Source organism: Acinonyx jubatus, chromosome X (genome assembly GCF_027475565.1).
Source record: "Acinonyx jubatus isolate Ajub_Pintada_27869175 chromosome X, VMU_Ajub_asm_v1.0, whole genome shotgun sequence".
NCBI classification, from domain to species: domain Eukaryota; kingdom Metazoa; phylum Chordata; class Mammalia; order Carnivora; family Felidae; genus Acinonyx; species Acinonyx jubatus.
This window is the reverse complement of record NC_069389.1, coordinates 57,659,722-57,684,340: the sequence shown is the minus strand read 5'-3', so window position 1 is coordinate 57,684,340 and position 24,619 is coordinate 57,659,722. Positions and strand designations below refer to the sequence as shown.

Below are 24,619 nucleotides of genomic sequence, written 5' to 3'. Positions count from 1 at the left end.
GTCCTTATATAGTCAGTTTACAAATACAGTAAAACCTTGGTTTGCAAGTATAATTTGTTCCAGAAACATGCTTGTAATCCAAAGCACTTGTATATCAAAGCAAATTTCCCTATAAGAAATAATGAAAACTCAGATAATTCATTCCACAACCCAAAAATATTTACATAAAAATGATTACAATACTGTAATATAATACAAAATAATAAAGAAAATGCAAAATATAAAGAAAAATAAATAAATTAGTGGCGCCTGGGTGGCTCAGTCAGTTAAGCGTCCGGTTTCGACTCAGGTCACAATCTCGTTGTTTGTGAATTTAGCCCCGCATCAGGTTCCACACTGACATTGCAAAGCCTGCTTGGGATTCTTTCTCTCTCTCTCTCTCCCGCTCTCTCTCTCTCTCTGCCCCTCCCCAACTTGCGTGTGTGTGCTCACTCTCGCGCTCTCATAAATAAATAAATAAATAAATAAATAAATAAATAAACAAACAAACAAACTAAAAGAAAAAGAAACAAATTAACCTGCACTTATCTTTGAAAACCTTTGTGGCTGGTGTGAGGGAGATGAGAGAGGAGGGTTATTATGTAGGACGACTTCCACTATCACTAACAGAATCACTGCTATCTCTTGGCTCAAGGGAATCTTTTTCTTTTTGTGCAACTTCCAACAAGTAACCTATCCAATGACACTTGCTTTTGTCTCCTTTTGAGGATTTCACAGAAATGTGACATTGCATTGATGATCATCTACAATCCCAGAGTGAGCGAGAGAGAGAGGGAGAAAGAAAAGAACCATTGGCTCAGTTGTGATCATGTGACATTTGGCATCATGTACTCCTCATATTGCAAGACATCACTCGTTTATCAAGATAAAATTTGTTAGGGATGTTTGTTCATCTTTGCGGAACACTTGCAGAACAAGTTACTCAGAATCCAAGGCTTTACTGTATGTAGATCCATGTCCTCAAAAAGAGTAGGTAAGAAGAGGGTGTCATTTGATGTAGTTAAAGCTCCAGTGTATGAATAAACATGTCTAAATAATGCTAACTACAGCAATGAAACAGAAAATGGCCAGTTTGGAGGAATACAAAGTACAAATACCTCCCCTCATTCCTACCTGCCCATACTTTCTATTAATTGTATTCTGGCTTGGAAGTTGGAATTTGAGGACAGAAATGGCAGACAATGGCCATTGCAGGAGGCCAAAAGTGGAATCAGGAATTCTCCACTGGGTCCATGATTCCCAGGTTTGCTGTTTAAGTTAAAGAAAATGTAGACAGCAGTAGCAAGGCTTTTTGATGGCCAAGAAAGTTGAAAGAATGTGATAGAAACCTGTGAGGATGCGGTGACATGTAGAAGATAGTTCAGATGCTTTCTGTAACAGGGTATATTAAAAGAATGGTCTCTTTCATTAGGGTCAAAGTAATGATAGAGATTTTCTTATAGGGGTTGCAGTCAGTTTCATTATTTTATGATAAATGCTTCATACTTTAAAAGGTGAGGAGATTTGGTGCACCTGGGTGGTTCAGTCAGTTAAACGTCTGACTCAATTTCAGTTCAGGTCATGATTTCACGATCATGAGATTGAGCTTCTCATCAGGTTCTGTGCTGAGCGTGGAGCCTGCTTGGGATTCTCTCTCTCCCTCTCTTTCTATCTCTCTCCCCTCCCCTGCCCTCAAAATAAATAAATAAATAGATAGATAGATAGAAGTAAATTAAAATAAGAGGTGATGAGATCATATACTGCCTGACTACACACACACATATATATATATCTGTGCGTGTGTGTGTATATATATGTGTGTGTGTATACACATATATATGTATATATGCATGTATATGTATGTATGTATATGATTTCTTCCCTTGATGTGTAAGAGGCGGGCACCATTTATAGACAGCAATTAGTTAACAAAGGGAGCTCTCCCAAGGATACACTTTTTATTCTTTCTCAATAAAAGCCTGCATAAAGAGTTGGAGCATAACTGACTTAACAGGTACTTAATCCTTATCATGCCTATTGCTCATAGTCCCACTTCAGTGTTTTGAAGGAATAACAGAGTGATGTGGCTCCTAAGTAGATTTATTTTCAGAGGTGTCCTGAAGCCACCTCTGAGCTAGCATATCCTGGAGTAATCTGGTTGTATTTCTTTTGGACTGTGAAACAGAAAGCTTAAATAAATGGAGAAGCTATATATTTGTGGGTCCATTTCTGGGTTCTCTAATCTATTCCATTGATCTGTGTGTCTGTTTTTGTGCCAGTACCATACTGCCTTGATGATTACAGCTTTGTAATACAGCTTGAATTCCGGAATTGTGATGCCTGTAGCTTTGGTTTTCATTTTCAACATGACTTTGGCTATTCAGGATATCTCTGGTTCCATACACATTTTAGGATTGTTTGTTCTAGCTCTGAAGAATGCTGGTGGTATTTTGACAGGGATTGTATTAAATCTATAGATGGCTTTGACTTTGAGTGGATATAGACATTTTAACAACATTTGTTCTTCCAATCCATGAGCATGGAATGTTTTTCCATTTTTTGTGTGTCATCTTCAATGTCTTTCATAAGCTTTCTATAGTTTTCATTGTACAGATCTTTTACCTCTTTGGTTAGGTATGTTAACTAACTTGAATTTAAATTAAAAAAATAAAAATGGGAAAAGAAATGGAGAAGCCATTTGATGCTATGTTTTCCAAAACATTGCCTACCCATGCCACTGTTGATGGGCTCTTCTAGTGTCATGTAGTATAACTAGTATGGTATAGTATTACTCTACTATATTATAATGTAATACAATTATTATTACTATATTATGTTATACCAACCAGTACAGTATATAGTTGGTGACCAGAATTTTGGAATGTTATGATTGGAAAGCTAACTAATTTAGAAACTGCCAAGCCCAGGGGCACCTGGGTGGCTCAGTCAGTTAAGCATCTGACCCTTGATGTCAGCTCAGGCTGTGATCTCACAGTTTGTGGGTTCAAGCCCCACATTGGGCTCCATGCTAACAGCATGGAGCCTGCTTGCAATTCTGTCTCCCTCTCTCTCTCTCTGTCCCTCCCCTGCTCACTATCTCTCTCCCAAAATAAATAAATAAACATTAAAAAAAGAAACTTGCCAAGCCCCAGTAAGAGAAAGAGTGATGACTTGAGATCTAAGAATACTGTGGCTTTTTTTCCCCATGGAAAAGAGGTTGAGTTGCAGTAACAGTTCCCCTTTATACTTACTCTGAATAAAGTTCATTTATTCTTTAGAGAAAATGTACAGATAAATATTTCTGTGAACTCCTCAAGGTAAGTCTGGACTACTTTAGAAAAAATAAAAAGTGACGCCATTGGCTTTTCCAGGCCCTAGGAACTATTCTAGAGTACCCTTATAGCTTTAGGAGTTCAGAGCTGACTTGCCTCTTTTCTCAGGGTGGAATGTCCTCTAATAGGATGGTTGGCTTGGTTTTACATAAGCCTGTTGGAGCTTGGATTCTTTTTTTGACTTGAGGGAGGCAGCAACTGCAGCTTTTGATTCCACTTTTAGCTGCAGTTTAGCTCTTCTGTGTACCTATAAAGTAAATGCCATGTAAATAGGAGCCCAGGATAGGGTTACTCGTTCTCAAAAGGTCATGTACCAACTGCAGTTGCTGAGTAAGTGTTCCTGCATCTAGGGATGTTTATAACAGTCTTGTTTCCATTTATTTCTGCAGAGTGTAGTGAAGCTGATGAGGGGACTGCTCCACTGCATGATCCGACAGGTATGGCATTGGTACCAGCTCCCTCTTGAATAAAAGCGCATTGTAATAGTGTCTCTACCCTTTAGGGAATGTTTACAGCTTATGTTTTTTCAACTTCACCAACAGCGGACACTTAAGTTTAGAAAATTTGTAGAATCAAGGAAGGAACTATCACCCATGATCTCACCACCCAGTTACCACTAGCATGTTTCCTTTCAGTCTTTTTTCGCCCCCTCTACAAATGGCTCTTTAATATACTTCATCACTACTGTACATGCAATTCTGGACATTGAGTAAAGAGGACACAGGCTCTAAGCCCTCATTTGAAACCCTTGGGACCAGATAAATTTTAGAATTCAAACTTTTTCAGATTTTTAAGTCCAGTGCATGTGCTATATATTATGTTATGCTCTCAGCAGGGCCAGAATAGCACTGGATTATCAAAAACAGTAATCTCTCTGTAGGGGAGGATGCATTTCCATACTGAGTGGAACAAATTAAAACTACAAATAGCCCCATGTCAATCTGAGTCAGGTTTTGCCACTAAATGAATTTTGGTACAAAATTTAGAGGAAAAACCTTTTGTCAGTGTTGTAGATTTTAGGATTGGAGATAAGTGTCTAGGATTTATATCTCCTTGCATTAATTAGCATTTTCTTGACCTTGAATGAAGTTGAGCGTCTTTTCTGGTATAAATTGAAAATTTTCATTTCCTCTTTTAATTACCTGTTAGATCCTTTGCCTATTTTTCTTTTGGGCTGTCTCTTTCTTGACTACTTGAGTTCCTGTATATCATGGATATTAATGTTTTGTCACATATACTGCAAATATTTTTTAGCAGTCTGTGGTTTATCTTTTGCATTTAAGATTTTTTTCATTCGAAGGTATTTTGCCAAAAAAAAAGTGTTTTACATTTATCCTAGGAGATCTTTACACACCTTGCACACATTGAATTTAAACTGATTTTCTTGAGTCTAAGATTACATTTTATTAGAAGAAGCAAGCAAAGCCCAGATTAATAAAGTGACTATCCACAGGCACACAAGTCTAAAGTAGAAATAAAAAGAAATCAATTCCACACTTCTGAACTTCTTTATTTGTGCTTTCTCTCCTGGGGTCTCATAGTCATCATTTCTCTTTTCCCCTTCTTTGCTACTTTTTTTGTATTTTAGGTATTTATATGTTCTACCTTACCAAATAGGTTTAAATTCACTAACTTCATGAACCATATTTAAAAGTATAATAGTTACTGTCATATATCAGATGCCCATATAATCAAATCTAAGTTTCAGGAACTAAGTCTTTCAGTTGTCCCTTGCACAGTGTTTCCTTTCTCACTTCTGGTTTCAGCTTTCTTTCATATGTTTTCTCTGTCACTCCATGTATCTCTCTGCCACTCTCTTCATTACTCCTTCAATATATATCCCTTTGTCTGAATTTCCTTCAAAATTCCTACCTCTGTTTTAGGAACTAATGCATCTTTTTATAATTTAATTATATCTCAATAGGCTGTTTTCACTCAACCACTGGCATCTGAGTTTATGTCTACAATGTGGCAAAACAGCCATCTGAAAAGTAAAAGAGAGGTAATGAGCAGGAAATAGCTGGTTTTAACTGGTATTATTTTATAATTTAATTGCATAAATTAAAAAAAAATGGCAACAGCAGACTTTCCTAGTTATGTCACTGTCAGGAAAAAGAGGTAACAGCATATTTTAAATATTCACAGTTGCCTGAAAACCAAATGCACTGATAAATGTGAGAGTATGACAGAAGTATGGCATATGGGACAACTTTTCTGCATAGCCTTCTTTCACTGTTCTTGTTTTCTTCAGGTGGATAAAGTAGAATCCTTCAAATATAGTCAGAGTACCAGGGATAGCCTCCATGCCAAATACAATACCAAAACGTGTGCCACCGTAGTGGGTGATGACCAGTGGGGACACCTGCAATTGGATGCTACCTCTGTGTACCTGCTCTTCTTAGCACAAATGACTGCCTCAGGTCAGTACCAGGACAGAATTACCGGGAGCCGCTTGAGGTGGAGCACTGGCTCTGGTGCACGTGGTTTCTCCAAAGGTGTTTACCAGAAAACAACATAGCTGTTCACATTGCTCAAAGGTACACAGTGGAAAAATAAAATTTTGCAGATTTTATACAGAGAAACAACTCTTTGAGATCTAGTTAGTATTCTTTTCCATTGAAAAACAATTCTGGAGAATTTTCTTAATTGAGAACCAGGAAATTTGGGGTAGATTTTTATTTTTATCCTCAGATACCGTGAGATGGGAAAAAAGAGCTAGAGTTTATTGCTTTTTCTCATGCTATTCACTGACTAGCCTATAGTTAACATTAAATAAATTGAATCACCTACTTTATACTACTGTGTATGTATATATGATAAACAAGGCATCTATCTAAAGGCATCTAAATTATATTAAGGGAATTAACTTAGGAATCAGAATTCCAGTATTTATTTTTATTATTGAGTAATATACCCTTTTCAGATGGTTTTGTTATTCGCTTTAGATGCTTCACCTGAAAAAGGAAAATGTAAGAACCAACATAATTCCCTTTTATTTCTCCTAACTTGGTGAGGACAATGAATCTGATTATACTCTGTTTGTAAATTAAACAGGACCTTTCCCAGATCTTCCTGAGTAAGTAAATATACTCAGAATACCACATTTTGATATTCCAATTTCTTTATCTTCCTATCTAGGTATAGAACTCCTAAGTACGAAGGGCATTCAGGGTGAGAATTATCCCAGAATATACTTATTCTACTTTTCTTGCATAAATAAATATGTGGTGATGAAGCCTTCCTTTTCCCCCTCTAGAATGCACAGCCCAGAAGCTGAATTACCTTTTATTAGAATTATAACATGGCTACCCACATACTCCCATCTTTTGGAGAGGAGGTTCCTCCCTGAATAAATATACTTTTAGGTATTATTCATTTAAATAGAATGGCAGCTGTAACTTCATTTCTAATAGTCTTTTAATACCAACTCTAGAGTATTTTTCTACAAAGCAAACTGTCTCAATATTTCTTATGGTTTTCTTTTTTTAATATTTTTAATGTTTATTATTTTTGAGAAAGAGAGAGACAAAGAGAAAGCAGGGGAGGGGCAGAGAGAGAGGAAGACACAGAATCAGAAGCAGGCTCCAGGCTCTGAGCTGTCAGCACAAAACCTGACATGGGACTCGAACTCACAAACTGCGAGATCATTACCTGAGCTGAAGTCAGCCACTCAACCTACTGAGCCACCCAGGCGCCCCATTTCTTATGTTTTTCAATTTGAGTCTAGAAAGGAAGGAGAAATATACTAAAGAGGCTTATAAGACATACTCATTTAACAAATATTTGTTAATTTCTGATTTAACATGTGATTTTCACCTCAATAAACGGACTTTGATAGGTGCTCGGAAAAGATGGATATTATTTGATCAGGCCTTTGCAGAACAAACAGGAGTAAGTAGAAATTTACAAGACAGAGAAGGAAAGGGAATAGCATGGCTACAACACAAAAGTTTGAAAGATAGCCGACCACCATGGTAAGACTAGTTATCTTCTATGGTTAGAATGTAAGATAGATCTGGAAAATTGCCAAAAGATGAGGCTAGAAAGTTGGAGCTAGCTGTTTAAGGGCGTGTGTACCATGCCAAGTAGTTGGGAGTTTAGTCTATAGTTATTACAGAACCACTCAAGGTAAATAATCAAGAAAGTTTCAGATGATTCATTCCAGTAGCAGAAGGATAGATTGAATGGGGGAGAAAATTAAGATGGACGACTAGTTAGGAGGTTAGTGAAGTACTTGAGGCAAGAAGTGATGCAGAATACATGCAAGGCAATAGCCTTGAGGGTGAAAAGTATAGATGTGAGAGATAATCAATAGATAACGTATGAAAGCTCTTCATGGAAAATTTCCACCTTTCATGAAAGCAATTCTCTGCACATTTTTGAGTATATGAAAATCTCCACCTTGGTTAAAAGAGAGGCTTAGGCAGAAGCCGACACCTTTCTCCCCAGCAAAATAACCGTAAACTGTGCAAATAAATTTGAAAAAAAAGCCCAATCATTTATCACTGGAAATTGTCCTAAGGGCGTACAGCAAAGTGGAGAAACATTTATTCAAGGAAATCTAAATCTTGGTAAGAGCAGTGAGACTGTGGCATTTAGACTACAACCTACTCCCTCCCTCGCCCCGAGCTCACCATGACAGAAACACTATTCAGCTTGGATGTGGCCAAGAATATAAGCCTTCCTCTTCCCCTAGCTCCCAGTTTAAGGCGATATCTCCCCAAGAGAGGTTGCCAGCATTTCTCATCCTCCTCACCTCTGTGTTACAGAAGTTCTGGTCTAGCCAAGAATAACTAAGAGGTCTGAAACTCTGTTCCTATTCCAGTCCCACTTATGGAGCGAAAGCTTAAACCCAGGCAGAGCAGTCCAAGAATAATAGGCCTGGCCCACCTTGCTAGTAGCATGGAGGCAAAGGCAGGCCACAAGGACAGAAACCTCCGTAGTCCTTCCCAAGAAAACTGACTTTATTTGGAACTGACTGTGGGAAAGTTCAAGTCTAAGGGCACTCTCAAAAACAGTGGAGATTTTTGTTCTAAGAAATAAAGAGGATGCTGATAGCTCAATAAGACCAACAAACTAGCCTATAGACTAGAAGTTTTAGCAGAGAACCAGAGAGAAACAGCTGGAAAGAGTTATCCTAGGGTTAAAACAAATGTCAAAGGCTGGCCTCAAAATCATGAAATGGGGCTTGAATATAATTGGCTGAGACTGTGAAGCAATTTATACCTCAAGGAATTATACGGTATAATAGAGCAGTTGGTGGAGGTTAACAGCTGGGTATGGAACCAACAGTGGCAGACACTTAATAGATCACAGAAGGCTAAAACAAAAACTGTGGTCTTCCTCAGATGACAATGTGTATGCCCTAGGCTACATCCTCTGAGGAACAGCATCAGAGGCTGCATCTTGTGGGAAATATAGATTTCATTGACATTGTCCAGCCAAGTCACTAAACAAATAAAAAGGAAACATAAAGAAGCCCCATGCAAGAGGGCATCAATTAATCTATAGAGTTTCTATAACACATTATCTACAATATCCAGTTTTCCACAAAAAAATTATGACATATGGAAAGAAACAGGAAAGCCTAGTCAACACAGGAAAGAAAAGGTAACAGAAACTGCCTTTGAGAGGAAGCATATGCTGAATTTAGTAGACAAAGACTTCAAAGCAGTTACTATAAAAATGTCAAAAAATCTAAAGGACACCAGGCTTAAAGAGGTAAAGAAAAATATGATGAAAGTATTTCAACAAATAGAGAATATCAATATGGAGATAAAAATGAACCAAATGGAAATTTTAGAGTTGAAAAGTCTAGTAACTTAAATGAAAATTTCACTTGAGAGGCTCAACATATTTGAGCTGGCAAGAGAAAGAATCACCATACTTGAAGATAGATTAACAGAGATTATGCAATCTGAAGAATAGAAGAAGTAATAAAGAAAATGAATAGTACCCAAGAGCAATGTAGGACATAATTTAGAACACCAACTCGTGTAATGAGTATATTAGAAGGAGAGTAAGGGACAGAAATTATATTCAAAGACATAAAATAATGGCTGACTACATCGCAAATTCAATGAAAAACATTGATATGTATACATCAAAGAAGCTCAATGATAGGATAAACAAATACACACCAAGAAACATCATAGTAAAAATTTTAAAAAAACAAATTTTTAACAGAACATCTTGAGAGCAATCTGAGAAAAATGACTTGTCATATACAAAGGAACCCAAATAAGGTTATGAGCTGACTTTTCTTCAGTAAAAAAAAAAAAAAAAAAAAAAAAAAAAAATGGAGGCCCGGAGGAAGTGGAATGATGTAATCAAAGGACTGACTGTCAGCCAACAACCCTATATCCAGCAAAACTATCTTTCAGAAATGAAGTGAAATAAAGATATTCTTGGATAAACAAAAACTGAGATTTTGTTGCTGGTAGACCTACCTTACAAGAAATACAAAAAGGAGTTTTTCATGTTGGAATCAGGTGACCCCAGACAGTAATTGGAATCCACACAAAAAACCAAACCAGTTGTGAAAGACAAATGCCATATAATTTCACTCATATGTGGAACTTAAGAAACAATTTAATGAGGAAACGAGACAAAAAAAGCAGACTTTCTTTAAAAAGATTTTTAAATTTTCTTTAAAAATTTTATTTTATTTTATTTATTAGAGAAAGAGAGGGAAGAGCAGAGAGGAGAGAGAGAATTTCAAGCAGGCTCTATACTGTCAGTGTAGAGCCCAATGTGGGGCATAATCTAATGAACCATGAGATCATGACCTGAACCAAACACAAGAGTCAAACATTGAACCAGCTGAGTCACCCAAGCACCCCTAAACTGACTCTTAAATACAGAGAACAAACTGGTGGTTTCCAGAGGGGAGGTTGGTTGTGTGTATGGTGGGGGGGGGGGGCAGGATGAACGAACTAGGTAAAGGGGATTAAGAGTACACTTAACTTGGAGCACCTCGCTGGCTCAGTAAGTACAGCATGTGATTCTTAATGCCAGGGTCATGAGTTGAAGCCCCATGTTGGGACTAGAATTTACTTAAAAAAAATAATTAGGTGCACCTGGGTGGGTCAGTTGGTTGAGCGTCTACCTCTTGATCTTAGCTCAGGTCTTAATCTCAGGATCATGAGTTCAAACTCTGCATTGGGCTCTGTGCTGGGCATGCAGCCTACTAAATTCATACATACATACATACATAACTTGATGAGCACTGAGAAATGTATAGGCTTGTTGAATCATAATATTGTATACCTAAAACTAATATAATACTGTATGTTAATATACTTGAATTTTTTCATGGAAAAAATAAAAATAAATCGAGAAAAACCAACCACTGGTAAAATAATAATAAAATACAATAAAATTACATGTTTCTTCTTTCTTAAATGATCTAAAAATCAATTGCATAAAACACTATAATTGTATTGTTGAGCCAATAGCATATAAAAGTGTAGTATATTTGATAATAACAGAATTAAGGAGGTGGGTGGGAGCAAAGCAATATTAAGGAAATAATACCAAATGGTAACTCAAATCCACAGGAACAAATGAAGACCACCAGAAATAGTAAATTACAAGATTAATATTACAAAATATAAATATATAATTTCCTCTCAGTTTCCTTAAAAGATATATAATTATACGGAGAGAGTAAAGAAAATGGGAGCTGAGTAGGAGGAAACTAGGCTTGTCTTTTCCCACAAACACAACTAGATAACTATCATATCATTCTAAATAGCCCAAAAATCGACCTGAAGACTGACAGAAAAAAAATCTACAACTAAAGGGAAGGAAGAAGCCACATTGAAGAAGGTAGGAAGTACAGAGACGTACTTTAGGGGAAAAATGTATCATGGGTACTGTGGAGGGGAAAGACCTGTGGTTGCAGAGAAAGGAGAGGGAGAGAGAGAGAGAAAGAGAAGGGCAGATGAGAATGCACAAGGAGAACATTTCCCCAAAACCATCCGCTGGAAAAATAAGAAAGGCTGAATTTCCTGAGTTCTTGCAACCAGGGGGGCTTAAGGACTGGAGTTTTAAAGATCAGTGGGTTTGGCTGGGATGGAACCCTGAGGGTGCTGCCCTACTCCTGGAGAGAGGCAGGAAAACAACAGGTGGGGGGAGGGCAGGTGGTGTAGAAACAGTGATCTAAGGGGCACTTGGGGCACTTATTATTAAGGTGGCAACATTCCCCAAATTGATCTATAGATTGAACATAATTCCTACCAAAAATCCCACTGTCTTTGCAGAAATTGACAAGCTTATCTTACAATGCATATGGAAATTCAAGGGACCCAGAATGGCCAAAACCATTTTGAGAAAGAAGAACAAAGTTGGATGTTTTGCACTTTCTAATTTCAAAACTTACTACAAAGCTCCAGTAATCAAAACTGTGTGGTACTGGCTTAAGGATAGATCTCTAGGGTAACAAAATACAATTGAGTCCAAAATATACCATCATATTATGGTCAGGTGATTTTTGACAAAGGTACCAAGATAATGGGTAAAGAATGGTCTTCCCAACAAATAGTGCTGGGAAAACTAGATATCCAGATGCAAAAGAATGAAATTAGATAAAACTTAACTCAAAATGAATCATAGACCTAACTGTAAGAGTGAAAACTATAAAACACTATTAGTCTGCTAGGGCTGCCATAGCAGAATGTCACAGAATAGTTGACTTAAGCAACAGAAATTTATTTTCTCACAGTTCTGGATGCTAGAAGCGCAAAATCAGGGTGTCAGCAGGGCAGTGAACACTCTCTTGGCTTGAATGCAGCCACCTTCTCTGCTCTTTCTTCACATGACCTTTTCTCTGTGTGTGTGCACTCCTGATGTCTAAGGACGCCAGTCCCCATTCTGTTAGGACCCCACCCTGTGACCTCATTTAAACCTAATTGTTTCCTTAAAAGTCTTAACCCCAAAAACAGTCACATTGGGGTTTAGGGCTTCAACATAGGAGTTTCAGGGTGACACAACTGGGTTCATAACAAGCACTTAAGGAAAGTATGGGAGTAAGTCTTCCTGATCTTGGATTAGACAAAGCCCTCTTAGATGTGACACCAAAAGCATAAGCAACTAAAGAAAACATAAATTGGAAGTTATCAAATTAGTAACATTTGTGCTTCAAAAGATCTCTTCAAGAAAGTGAAAAAACAACCCATGGGACACCTGGGTGGCTCAGTTAGTTAAGCATCCCACTTCAGCTCAGGTCATGATCTCACAGTCTGTGAGTTCAAGCCCCATGTCGGGCTCTGTACTGACAGCTCAGAGCTTGGAGCCTGTTTTGGATTCTGTGTCTCCCTCTCTCTTTGCCCCTCCCCCGCTCATGCTCTGTCTCTCTTGCTCTCAAATAAAACAAAAAATTTAAAACCACAATATGATAGAGAATATTTACAAATCACATATCTGATAAGGGACTTGTATTATATATAAAGAAATCTACAACTCAGTAATAAAAAGATAACCTAATTTAAACTAGGCAAAAAATATGAATCAACATTACTCCAAAGAAAATATTTAAATGGCTAATAAGTACACAAAACAATGCTGAATATTATTCCTAGGCACTTGCAGATCCAAGTAATGAGATAGCATGTCACACCCACTATGATGGCTATAATCAAAAGTACAGAAAATAACAAGTGTTCCTGAGGAGCTAGAGAAATTGGAACCCTCATACATTGTCAGTGGGAATGTAAAATGATGCAGCCACTTTGGAAAACAGTCTGACAGTTCTCAAAAATTAAGCAGAATTACCATATGATCTAGCAATTTCACTCCTAGGTGTATGCCCAAAAGAAATGAAGACATGTGGGGCGCCTGGGTGGCTCAGTCAGTTAAGCGTCCAACTTCAGCTCAGGTCAGGATCTCATGGTTTGTGGGTTCGAGCCCCGTGTTGGGCTTTGTGCTGACAACTCGAAGCCTCAAGCCTGCTTCGGATTCTTTGTCTCCCTCTCTCTGCTCCTCCCCTGCTCCCTCTCTCTCTCTCAAATAAACATTTAAAAAAAATTTTTTTTAAACTGGAAACATGGGGCGCCTGTGCGGCGCAGTCGGTTGAGCGTCCGACTTCAGCCAGGTCACAATCTCGCGGTCCGTGAGTTCGAGCCCTGCGTCAGGCTCTGGGCTGATGGCTCAGAGCCTGGAGCCTGTTTCCGATTCTGTGTCTCCCTCTCTCTGCCCCTCCCCCGTTCATGCTCTGTCTCTCTCTGTCCCCCCAAAAAATAAATAAACGTTGAAAAAAAATTTTAAAAAACTGGAAACAACCTAAATGTCCATCAACTGATAATTGGGTAAATGTGATACATCCACAGAATGGAATATTGTTTTAGCAACAAAAAGAAAGGAAACAGTGATACATGTTACAATACAGATGAACGTTGAAAACATTCTGCTAAGTGAAAGAACTCAGACATGAAAGGCCACATATTGTGTGATTGCATGCATATGAACATTGGGTAAGGCAGTTCTGTGGAGACATAAAGTAGATTAGCAATTGCTTAGGTGGAGGTAGAGGGGGAACAAGTCTTGAAATGCGGAATGACTCTAATGGGTATAGGGTTTCTTTTGGGGGTGATGAAATATTCCAAAATTGATTGTGGCCACCATTGCAGAACACTGCATACCCTAAAAACCATTGAATTATATACTTGAAATGGGTGAATTGCATGGTATGTGAATTATATCTCAATAACATTTTTAAAAATGAGGGAGAGAGGCTTATCGTTAAGTAAGTGCAAGTCAATCTAAGTGGAGTAGACCACTAAGGTGGCCTCATTTCCGGAGCCCTGCATGTTTTAGTGGGTTTTTAATGTTTGTTTATTTTTGAAAGAGAGAGCACAAGTGGGAGAGTGGCAGAGAGAGAGAGGGAGAGGGAGAGACAGAATCTGAAGCAGGCTCTAGGGTCTGAGCCATCTGCACAGAGCCTGATGTGGGGCCCGAATGCACGACCAGTGAGATCATGACCTGAGTTGAAGTTGGACGCTTAATCGATTGAGCTACCCAGACTCCCCTTTAGTGTGTTCTATTTATTTTTTTATAAGTGTGTTTGCTAATTACATGTTGATTTTTGATCATGTAGCTATTTTCGCTGAAATCTTTCTATCAGTGACATTTTATATATTTATTTATTTAGTTTTAAATGTTTATTATTTATTTTTGAGAAAGAGACAGAGTGTGAATGGGGGAAGGGTAGAGAGAGAAGGAGACACAGAATCCAAAGCAGGCTCCAGGCTCTGAGCTGTCAGTGCAGAACCCTACGCAGTGAGATCATGACCTGAGCAGAAGTCAGATGCTTAACCAACTGAGCCATCCAGGTGCCCCCTCTTTAGTGTGTTTTAAATAGCACTGCCATCTTTGGCTTTACCCAACCATACCTCATTTCATCTCTGTGTACCCTCTCCTCTGTTCTGCAAGCAATGTTTTGGCTCCACAGAGGGGACAGGATGCAGAGGTCCTGAAATGTATGGTCTTGCCTCAAAAGACAGGTCCCTCTCCTGTGGTTAACAGGATTGTTTAAGATCATTCAATAAATAATTATTGAATTATTATCTACTGTTAAATATTATTTAATACCATGCACAATACTATGTGAGACATTTTAAGGACTATAAATATAAATAAGAAATGGCTCCTTCCTTCAAATTTAGGTACAGATTTATTTATAGTGCAAAGTAAAAAATTCATAAGCGCAAGGAAAATAAAATTCTTTGAAACATAGAAGAGAGGAATCAATGGCAGCATCACAGAGGAGATAAAACTTGAGCTGGGCCTTGAAAGAACAGTTCAGATTTCAGGATGTGGAGAAGGCCATTTAAACAATATCATGAGCAAAGGGACAGGTGATAGAAATGGGGCAGTTCTATCAAATAGTTATTTGTTAGCTGTGTCACCAGTCTGAGAAATAGACAAAACCAGTTTCACACCCTCTACTTTCTCCCAATCTCTGTGCAAGCACTCTGGCACACATAGGAGACAAGATAAGGCTGTGAAGCTGATGTCCAATATTACTATCTCTTTTTTTTTCCTTTCTACCCAAGAGGTTGAAGTCATTGCTGCTACAAGAAAGACCTGGCTGCCGCTGCTGCCCAGTGCTGTGGTTGCTAGTTTTGACAGAGCCATGCATCAGGAAGAGTTTGCAGTCTGAGGATATGAATTATATAGTCCTTTTGGGTTCTGAAGCTACAGAGTTCTCATTTGAAACATCTGTCCATAGATCAAACATTTAAATGCGAAAAATGAAATTGTAGAAGTACCAGAAACATACTTTGAATATGTATCAAAAAGGATGGATTGATGGATGGATACATATATGATAGAAAAGTACAGTAAAATGTTAATGCATGAATCGAGATGATGTGCATATAGATGTCCACTGTAAAATTCTGTCCTTTTTTCTGTTTGTTTGAAACTGTTCATAATACAATATTGGGAAAAATAATATGCATAAATCTGTGACTTAGCAATCCTTCCAAGAATTTACCTTAGGAAAGAAAAGAATTTACCTTGACGTACTGGTGCATGTGCACAACCTGGTACATGTGACATACTGGTACATGTATACACACACACACACACACACACACACACACACACACACATATATTCATTATAGCATTGATTATAGTGATGAAGGATTAGGTGCAACCTAAATGTTTTCAGTAGGGAACTGGTTATATGAATAGCCATTTAGTGGAATGCTGCATAACCATTAAAAAATAACTCAGATATACTTAAAATTATTTCCAACATATATGTGAAAAAAGCAAGGTACATTATAGCATACTACTCTTTGATAATTTTTATATATGTATAACATTTCTCTGAAAGTCTACAGAGGAAACTGCTAAGACTAGTTTCTTCCAGAGAGGAGATTTGGCAGGGTGGGAGTGATGTGATTCTGGGTAGGAGAAAGACTTTTGCTGTATGCCTATTGGTATTTCTTTATGGGGGTTGGGGGAGCAGGAGAGGGGAAAGGAATTAGTTTTTCAAGAAAAACGGATCATACTGTATATATCAAGAAGCAGCATAGCATCTTCGTTAGGAACTCAGACTGTGAAGCTGATAGTTGGGTCCTGGCCCCACTATTTATTAGTTAAATCATCTGAGGCAGGGGTGCCTGGGTGGCTCAGTCAGGTGTCTGACTTTGGCTCAGGTCATGATCTTGCAGTTCATGAGTTCGAGCCCTGTGTCAGGTTCTGTGCTGACAGCTCAGAGCCTGGAACCTGCTTCAGATTCTGTGTCTCCCTCTCTCTCTGCTCCTCCCCCATTCATGCTCTGTCTCTCTCTGTCTCTCATAAATAAATAAAAGTTTAAAAAAATTTAAAAATGGTCTGAGGAAAATAGTTAATCTCTCTAAGCCTCATGGAGAAAATTGAGGTACCCACCTCTTAGGGTTGATGTGAAAATTAAAAGGATAATTCATGCAAAACACTGCAATTTGTTAGCTATAACTATCTTTGTATTGTTTACACTTAGAATAATCATCATTTTGTACTCTAAAAAATATAGTTTTAAGGTTTCCTTGAAATCATAATCTTTGCTTCTTGCTTAGTATTTAGACTCCCTCTAACTCTTTTTGAAATATTTTTTTTCCTGATACCTTAAAGCATATTATACATTAATGACCTATAGAATTAGGAATCTGAGACTTTATATCCAAACCTACAAATAACAGTTCAAATTCTTCCATGTTATAATACGCTGATATCTCACTTAGTCAAAGACTAGCCTAGGTCTGATTTGTGGTGTTGTTTTTATGGTTTAGGAATTAAAGTGCCTCACTGTTCCAAAAGCAGGAATAAGATTACTTGAGAGTAATGGGATCAGTCAGTTACTGTGGCAGCCTATAAGCCTATAGTGATAATTAACCAGCTCTATATCCTTACTTTCTTTTTCCTCAGGACTTCATATTATCCACAGCCTAGATGAAGTCAATTTCATACAGAACCTTGTATTTTACATTGAAGCTGCATATAAAACTGCTGTAAGTACTCATTTTAGAATTAATTTTAAACATACGTTTTTGTTTAATTTTTTTATTAAATTTATTTGTTTTTGGAGAGAGAGCACACATGCAGGCGAGGGGCAGAGAGAGAGGAAGAGAGAGAGAATCCTAAGCAGGCTCCAAGCTGTCAGCGCAGAGCCCGATACCAGGCTCGAACTCACAAACCATGAGATCATGACCTAAGCCAAAACCAAGAGTTGATGCTTAGCCAACTGAGCCACCCAGGCGCCCCTAAACATATGATGCTTTTAAAATACTAGATAACCCATTCTTTCACTTAATGCTGCACCTCATAGTGAACCAATCTGTAAGGCTTCCAGCAGAAATTGCCTTCAGCTTTTTCTTTACTAAGCTCTGTTGTCCTCTGTTTGCCTCCTTTCCAAGGGAGTTACAGAAGCAAGAGGACCAAGATACTATGCATCCGTTCCTTTCAATAATCCATATCCTTTCTGTAATATCTCACATTATATATTTGGGGACCTGGGACTAAATTGTAGTCTTATTTTAATGATCTGTAGTCTAAAAACCAGAAGCAAGATGGCTAGCGAATATAATGGGTCAGTTAGCTACTTAGAAATAAAATTTGGTCATATGTTTAATATTATCTGTAGACATTGCTTCTGTGTTTACTATACAAAAAATAGTTCCTTTTTCTTATGACTACCATGAGAGATAAGTTTATATTAAATCATGACATATTTAACATCTCCTCTCTCAGGGATCACTGTTCTTCACTGCATAATGTTCATTGTATTGAAAATGGCTGTCATAAGTAGTCCAGGTATTTTAGTCATCTAAAATGTTTAATTTGTTTAGTTGGTTTTTAGCTGTTTTAGGTGGGAGGGTAAATCTGCGAACTGTAACTCCATATTTGCCAGAAAGAGAAGTTTAACATAGACATATTTGATGCAAGCGGACATTATTTGTTGACTGATTCCTTTGCCTTCTGATACCATAGGTGTGCTATGGTCCAGGGTAAAAGTTAGGGTTGTCTGGCCTCTCAATTGCAGCCATGGGGTACAGCACAATTAATGATATGTGTGCCTTCTCATACTCTAATCTTTGCTGCACAAATTAGGGTAGAGCGGGGTTTCTGGACAGGTGAGGCTAGCCATGGGATAAATATGGCTCACCTATGGAAGCTTCACTTTAACTCAGAGATTTGATATAAAAATCATTTAAGGTAAATATAGAAACAAGTATAGGTGCGTGTGTGTGTGCACATGCATGGTTACACATGAGTATTTCCAAGTTCTATTCAATGAGAGGGCCTAGAAGCAGTGGCACCACAGTGACAGTGAGCACCAGTGCCTTCTGTATTGTAACTGCTCATTCTGTAATAAAGCAAAGCAAGACTCCTTATAGAAGCAGTTGATTCCAGGGCTGGGGTGAGGAAAACACAGGATGAAACTGCAGTATCTTATAGTGACAGAAAGTGCGAAGTGTTCAAAAAGAACAGGACATGTCAAAAGGGCACAGGCGCCAACCCAGAAGAATTCCCAATGGGTAAAGCTGGAACAATTTGAACAACAAAACAAATAATGATAATATTTTATTATAACCCAGAGAATAACCTAAATATTTATAAATTCATACTAATATAAATAAATGAGGGAGAAAGGACAGCTCTTCCTTAGAGAAGAATTGCAATTAATGACTGTAGAGGTAATAAAAGAACTAAGATACCACCATTGAAATACCACTGTAATAATTGTTGCAGGCAAGTTTCACCAATGGATGCTAAATTAGCGGGTAGATATTTGAGAAGAAACAGGATATTTGCACAGTTGTAAAGTATCTTTCTCAAGATATTTATTAATCACAAGGGAGAGAATAGTAACACCAGCATGGAGAAACCCTGCAGACACCACCTTAACCATGTGATGAAGGTAAACATGACCACAATAAGCCATAGCAACATCCTTTACTCCTTGATGTGATGCAGTGAGAAGAACACAGCATAACATCTGTAGTATTCCTGACAAAAATGCAGTCTTTTTTTCTCAATATATGAAATTTATTGTCAAATTTGTTTCCATACAACACCCAGTGCTCATCCCAAAAGGTGCCCTCCTCAATACCCATCACCCAACCTCCCTTCCCTCCCACCCCCATCAACCCTCAGTTTGTTATCAGTTTTTAAGAGTCTCTTATGCTTTGGCTGTCTCCCACTCTAACGTCTTTTTTTTTCCCTTCCCCTCCCCCATGGGTTTCTGTTAAGTTTCTCAGGATCCACATAAGAGTGAAAACATATGGTATCTGTCTTTCTCTGTATGGCTTATTTCACTTAGCATCACACTCTCCAGTTCCATGCACGTTGCTACAAAGAGCCATATTTCGTTCTTTCTCATTGCCACGTAGTACTCCGTTGTGTATATAAACCACAATTTCTTTATCCATTCATCAGTTGATGGACATTTAGGCTCTTTCCATAATTTGGCTATTGTTGAGAGTGCTGCTATAAACATTGGGGTACAAGTGCCCCTATGCATCAGTACTCCTGTATCCCTTGGGTAAATTCCTAGCAGTGCTATTGCTGGGTCATAGGGTAGGTCTATTTTTAATTTTCTGAGGAATCTCCACACTGTTTTCCAGAGTGACTGCACCAATTTGCATTCCCACCAACAGTGCAAGAGGGTTCCCATCTCTCCACATCCTCTCCAGCATCTATAGTCTCCTGATTTGTTCATTTTGGCCACTCTGACTGGCATGAGGTGATATCTGAGTGTGGTTTTGATTTGTATTTCCCTGATGAGGAGCAACGTTGAGCATCTTTTCATGTGCCTGTTGGCCATCCAGATGTCTTCTTTAGAGAAGTGTCTATTCATGTTTTCTGCCCATTTCTTCACTGGGTTATTTGTTTTTCGGGTGTGGAGTTTGATGAGCTCTTTATAGACTTTGGATACTAACCCTTTGTCCGATATGTCATTTGCAAATATCTTTTCCCATTCCGTTGGTTGCCTTTTAGTTTTGTTGGTTGTTTCCTTTGCTGTGCAGAAGCTTTTATCTTCATGAGGTCTCAATAGTTCATTTTTGCTTTTAATTCCCTTGCCTTTGGGGATGTGTCAAGTAAGAGACTGCTGTGGCTGAGGTCAGAGAGGACGTTTCCTGCTTTCTCCTCTAGTGTTTTGATGGTTTCCTGTCTCACATTCTGGTCCTTTATCCATTTTGAGTTTATTTTTGTGAATGGTGTGAGAAAGTGGTCTAGTTTCAACCTTCCGCATGTTGCTGTCCAGTTTTCCCAGCACCATTTGTTAAAGAGACTGTCTTTTTTCCATTGGATGTTCTTTCCTGCTTTGTCAAAGATTACTTGGCCATGCATTTGTGGGTCTAGTTCTGGGGTTTCTATTCTATTCCATTGGCCTATGTGTCTGTTTTTGTGCCAATACCATGCTGTCTTGATGATGACAGCTTTGTAGTAGAAGCTAAAGTCTGGGATTGTGATGCCTCCTGCTTTGGTCTTCTTCTTCAAAATTCCTTTGGCTATTCGGGGCCTTCTGTGGTTCCATATGAATTTTAGGATTGCTTGTTCTAGTTTCGAGAAGAATGATGGTGCAATTTTGATTGGGATTGCATTGAATGTGTAGATAGCTTTGGGTAGTATTGACATTTTGACAATATTTATTCTCCCAATCCATGAACACGGAATGTCTTTCCATTTCTTTATATCTTCTTCAATTTCCTTCATAAGCTTTCTATAGTTTTCAGCATACAGATCTTTTACATCTTTGGTTAGATTTATTCTTAGGTATTTTATGCTTCTTGGTGCAATTGTGAACGGGATCAGTTTCTTTATTTGTCTTTCTGTTGCTTCATTGTTAGTGTATAAGAATGCAACTGATTTCTATACATTGATTTTGTATCCTGCAACTTTGCTGAATTCATGTATCAGTTCTAGCAGAGTTCTGGTGGAGTCTATCGGATTTTCCATGTATAGTGTCATGTCATCTGCAAAAAGTAAAAGCTTGACTTCATCTTTGCCAATTTTGATGCCTTTGATTTCCTTTTGTTGTCTGATTGCTGATGCTAGAACTTCCAGCACTATGTTAAACAGCAGCGGTGAGAGTGGGCATCCCTGTCGTGGATCTCAGGGAGAAAGTTCTCAGTTTTTCCCCATTGAGGATGATGTTAGCTGTGGGCTTTTCATACGTGGCTTTTATGATGTGTAAGTATGTTCCTTCTATCCCGACTTTCTCAAGGGTTTTTGTTAAGAAAGGGTGCTGAATTTTGTCAAAGGCCTTTTCTGCATCGATTGACAGGATCATATGGTTCTTATCTTTTCTTTTATTGATGTGATGTATCACATTGATTGATTTGCGAATGTTGAACCAGCCCTGCCTCCCAGGAATGAATCCCACTTGATCATGGTGAATAATTCTTTTTATATGCTGTTGAATTCGATTTGCTAGTATCTTATTGAGAATTTTTGCATCCATCTTCATCAGAGATATTGAATTCGATTTGCTAGTATCTTATTGAGAATTTTTGCATCCATATTCATCAGGGATATTGGCCTGTAGTTCTCTTTTTTCACTGGGTCTCTGTCTGGTTTAGGAATCAAAGGAATACTGCCTTCATAGAATGAGTCTGGAAGTTTTCCTTCCCTTTCTCTTTCTTGGAATAGCTTGAGAAGGATAGGTATTATCTCTGCTTTAAACGTCTGGTAGAACTCCCCTGGGAAGCCATCTGGTCCTGGATTCTTATTTGTTGGGAGATTTTTGATAACCGATTCAATTTCTTCGCTGGTTATGGGTCTGTTCAAGCTTTCTATTTCCTCTGATTGAGTTTTGGAAGAGTGTGGGTGTTTAGGAATTTGTTCACTTCTTCCAGGTTGTCCAGTTTGTTGGCATATAATTTTTCATAGTATTCCCTGATAATTGTTTGTATCTCTGAGGGATTGGTTGTAATAATTCCATTTTCATTCATGATTTTATCTATTTGGGTCATCTCCCTTTTCTTTTCGAGAAGCCTGGCTAGAGGTTTATCAATTTTGTTTATTTTTCCAAAAACCAACTCTTGGTTTCGTTGATCTGCTCTACAGTTTTTTTAGATTCTATATTGTTTATTTCTGCTCTGATCTTTATTATTTCTCTTCTTCTGCTGGGTTTCGGGTGTCTTTGCTGTTCTGCTTCTATTTCCTTTAGGTGTGCTGTTAGATTTTGTATTTGGGATTTTTCTTGTTTCTTGAGATAGGCCTGGATTGCAATGTATTTTCCTCTCAGGACTGCCTTCACTGCATCCCAATGTGTTTGGATTGTTGTATTTTAATTTTTGTTTGTTTCCATATATTTTTTAATTTCTTCTCTAATTGCCTGGTTGACCCATTCATTCTTTAGTAGGGTGTTCTTTAACCTCCATGCTTTTGGAGGTTTTCCAGACTTTTTCCTGTGGTTGATTTCAAGCTTCATCGCATTGTGGTCTGAACGTATGCATGGTATAATTTCAATTCTTGTATACTTGTGAAGGGCTGTTTTGTGACCGAGGATGTGATCTATCTTGGAGAATGTTCCATGTGCACTCGAGAAGAAAGTATATTCTGTTGCTTTGGGATGCAGAGTTCTAAAATATCTGTCAAGTCCATCTGATCCAATGTATCATTCAGGGCCCTTGTTTCTTTATTGACCATGTGTCTAGATGATCTATCCATTTCTGTAAGTGGAGTGTTAAAATCCCCTGCAATTATCACATTCTTATCAATAAGGTTGCTTATGTTTGTGAGTAATTGTTTTATATATTTGGGGGCTCTGGTATTCGGCACATAGACATTTATAATTGTTAGCTCTTCCTGATGGATAGAGCCTGTAATCATTATATAATGCCCTTCTTCATCTCTTGTTACAGCCTTTAATTTAAAGTCTAGTTTGTCTGATATAAGTATGGCTACTCCAGCTCTCTTTTGGCTTCCAGTGGCATGATAAATAGTTCTCCATCCCCTCACCCTCAATCTAAAGCTGTCCTCAGGTCTAAAATGAGCCTCTTGTAGACAGCAAATAGATGGGTCTTGTTTTTTTAACCATTCTGATACCCTATGTCTTTTGGTTGGCGCATTTAATCCATTTACATTCAGTGTTATTATAGAAAGATACGGGTTTAGAGTCATTGTGATGTCTGTATGTTTTATGCTTGTAGCGATGTCTCTGGTACTTTGTCTCACAGGATCCCCCTTAGGATCTCTTGTAGGGCTGGTTTAGTGGTGACAAATTCCTTCAGTTTTTTTTTGTTTGGGAAGACCTTTATCTCTCCTTCTATTCTAAATGACAGACTTGCTGGATAAAGGATTCTCGGCTGCATATTTTTCCTGTTTAGCACACTGAAGATCTCGTGCCAATCCTTTCTGGCCTGCCAAGTTTCAAAAGAGAGATCAGTCATGAGTCTTATAGGTCTCCCTTTATATGTGAGGGCACGTTTATCCCTTGCTGCTTTCAGAATTTTCTCTTTATCCTTGTATTTTGCCAGTTTCACTATGATATGTCCTGCAGAAGATCGATTCAAGTTACGTCTGAAGGGAGTTCTCTGTGCCTCTTGGATTTCAATGCCTTTTTCCTTCCCCAGATCAGGGAAGTTCTCAGCTATGATTTCTTCAAGTACCCCTTCAGCACCTTTCCCTCTCTCTTCCTCCTCTGGGATACCAATTATGCGTATATTATTTCTTTTTAGTGTATCACTTAGTTCTCTAATTTTCCCCTCATACTCCTGGATTTTTTTATCTCTCTTTTTCTCTGCTTCCTCTTTTTCCATAACTTTATCTTCTACTTCACCTATTCTCTCCTCTGCCTCTTCAATCCGAGCCATGGTCATTTCCATTTTGTTTTGCATCTCGTTTAAAGCATTTTTCAGCTCCTCCTGACTATTCCTTAGTCCCTTGATCTCTGTAGCAATAGATTCTCTGCTGTCCCCTATACTGTTTTCAAGCCCCACGATTAATTTATGAGTATTATTCTAAATTCACTTTCTTTTATATTGTTTAAATCCTTTTTGATCAGTTCATTAGCTGTTGTTATTTCCTGGAGATTCTTTTGAGGGGAATTCTTCCGTTTGGTCATTTTGGATAGTCCCTGGAGTGGTGAGGACCTGCAGGGCACTTCCCCTGTGCTGTGGTGTATAACTGGAGTTGGTGGGTGGGGCCGCAGTCCGACCTGATGTCTGCCCCCAGCCCACCACTAGGGCCACAGTCAGACTGGTGTGTGCCTTCTCTTCCCCTCTCCTAGGGGCGGGATTCACTGTGGGGTGGCATGGCCCGTCTGGGCTACTTGCACACTGCCAGGCTTGTGGTGCTGGGGATCTGGCG

General features: G+C 38.3%; 1 protein-coding gene across 8 annotated transcripts in view; it reads left to right on the top strand.

Annotated features, from left to right (window-relative positions):
* PHKA1 (phosphorylase kinase regulatory subunit alpha 1) overlaps nucleotides 1-24,619 on the top strand; it is a 174,886-nt gene that overhangs the window by 6,251 nt on the left and 144,016 nt on the right. For all 8 annotated transcript variants that reach the window (XM_027053654.2, XM_027053653.2, XM_053202485.1 and 5 more), the window contains exons 3-5: nucleotides 3,701-3,748; nucleotides 5,563-5,731; nucleotides 17,228-17,310. In XM_027053654.2, coding sequence (XP_026909455.1) covers nucleotides 3,701-3,748; nucleotides 5,563-5,731; nucleotides 17,228-17,310 — 300 coding nt within the window. The remainder of the gene's footprint in view (nucleotides 1-3,700; nucleotides 3,749-5,562; nucleotides 5,732-17,227; nucleotides 17,311-24,619) is intronic.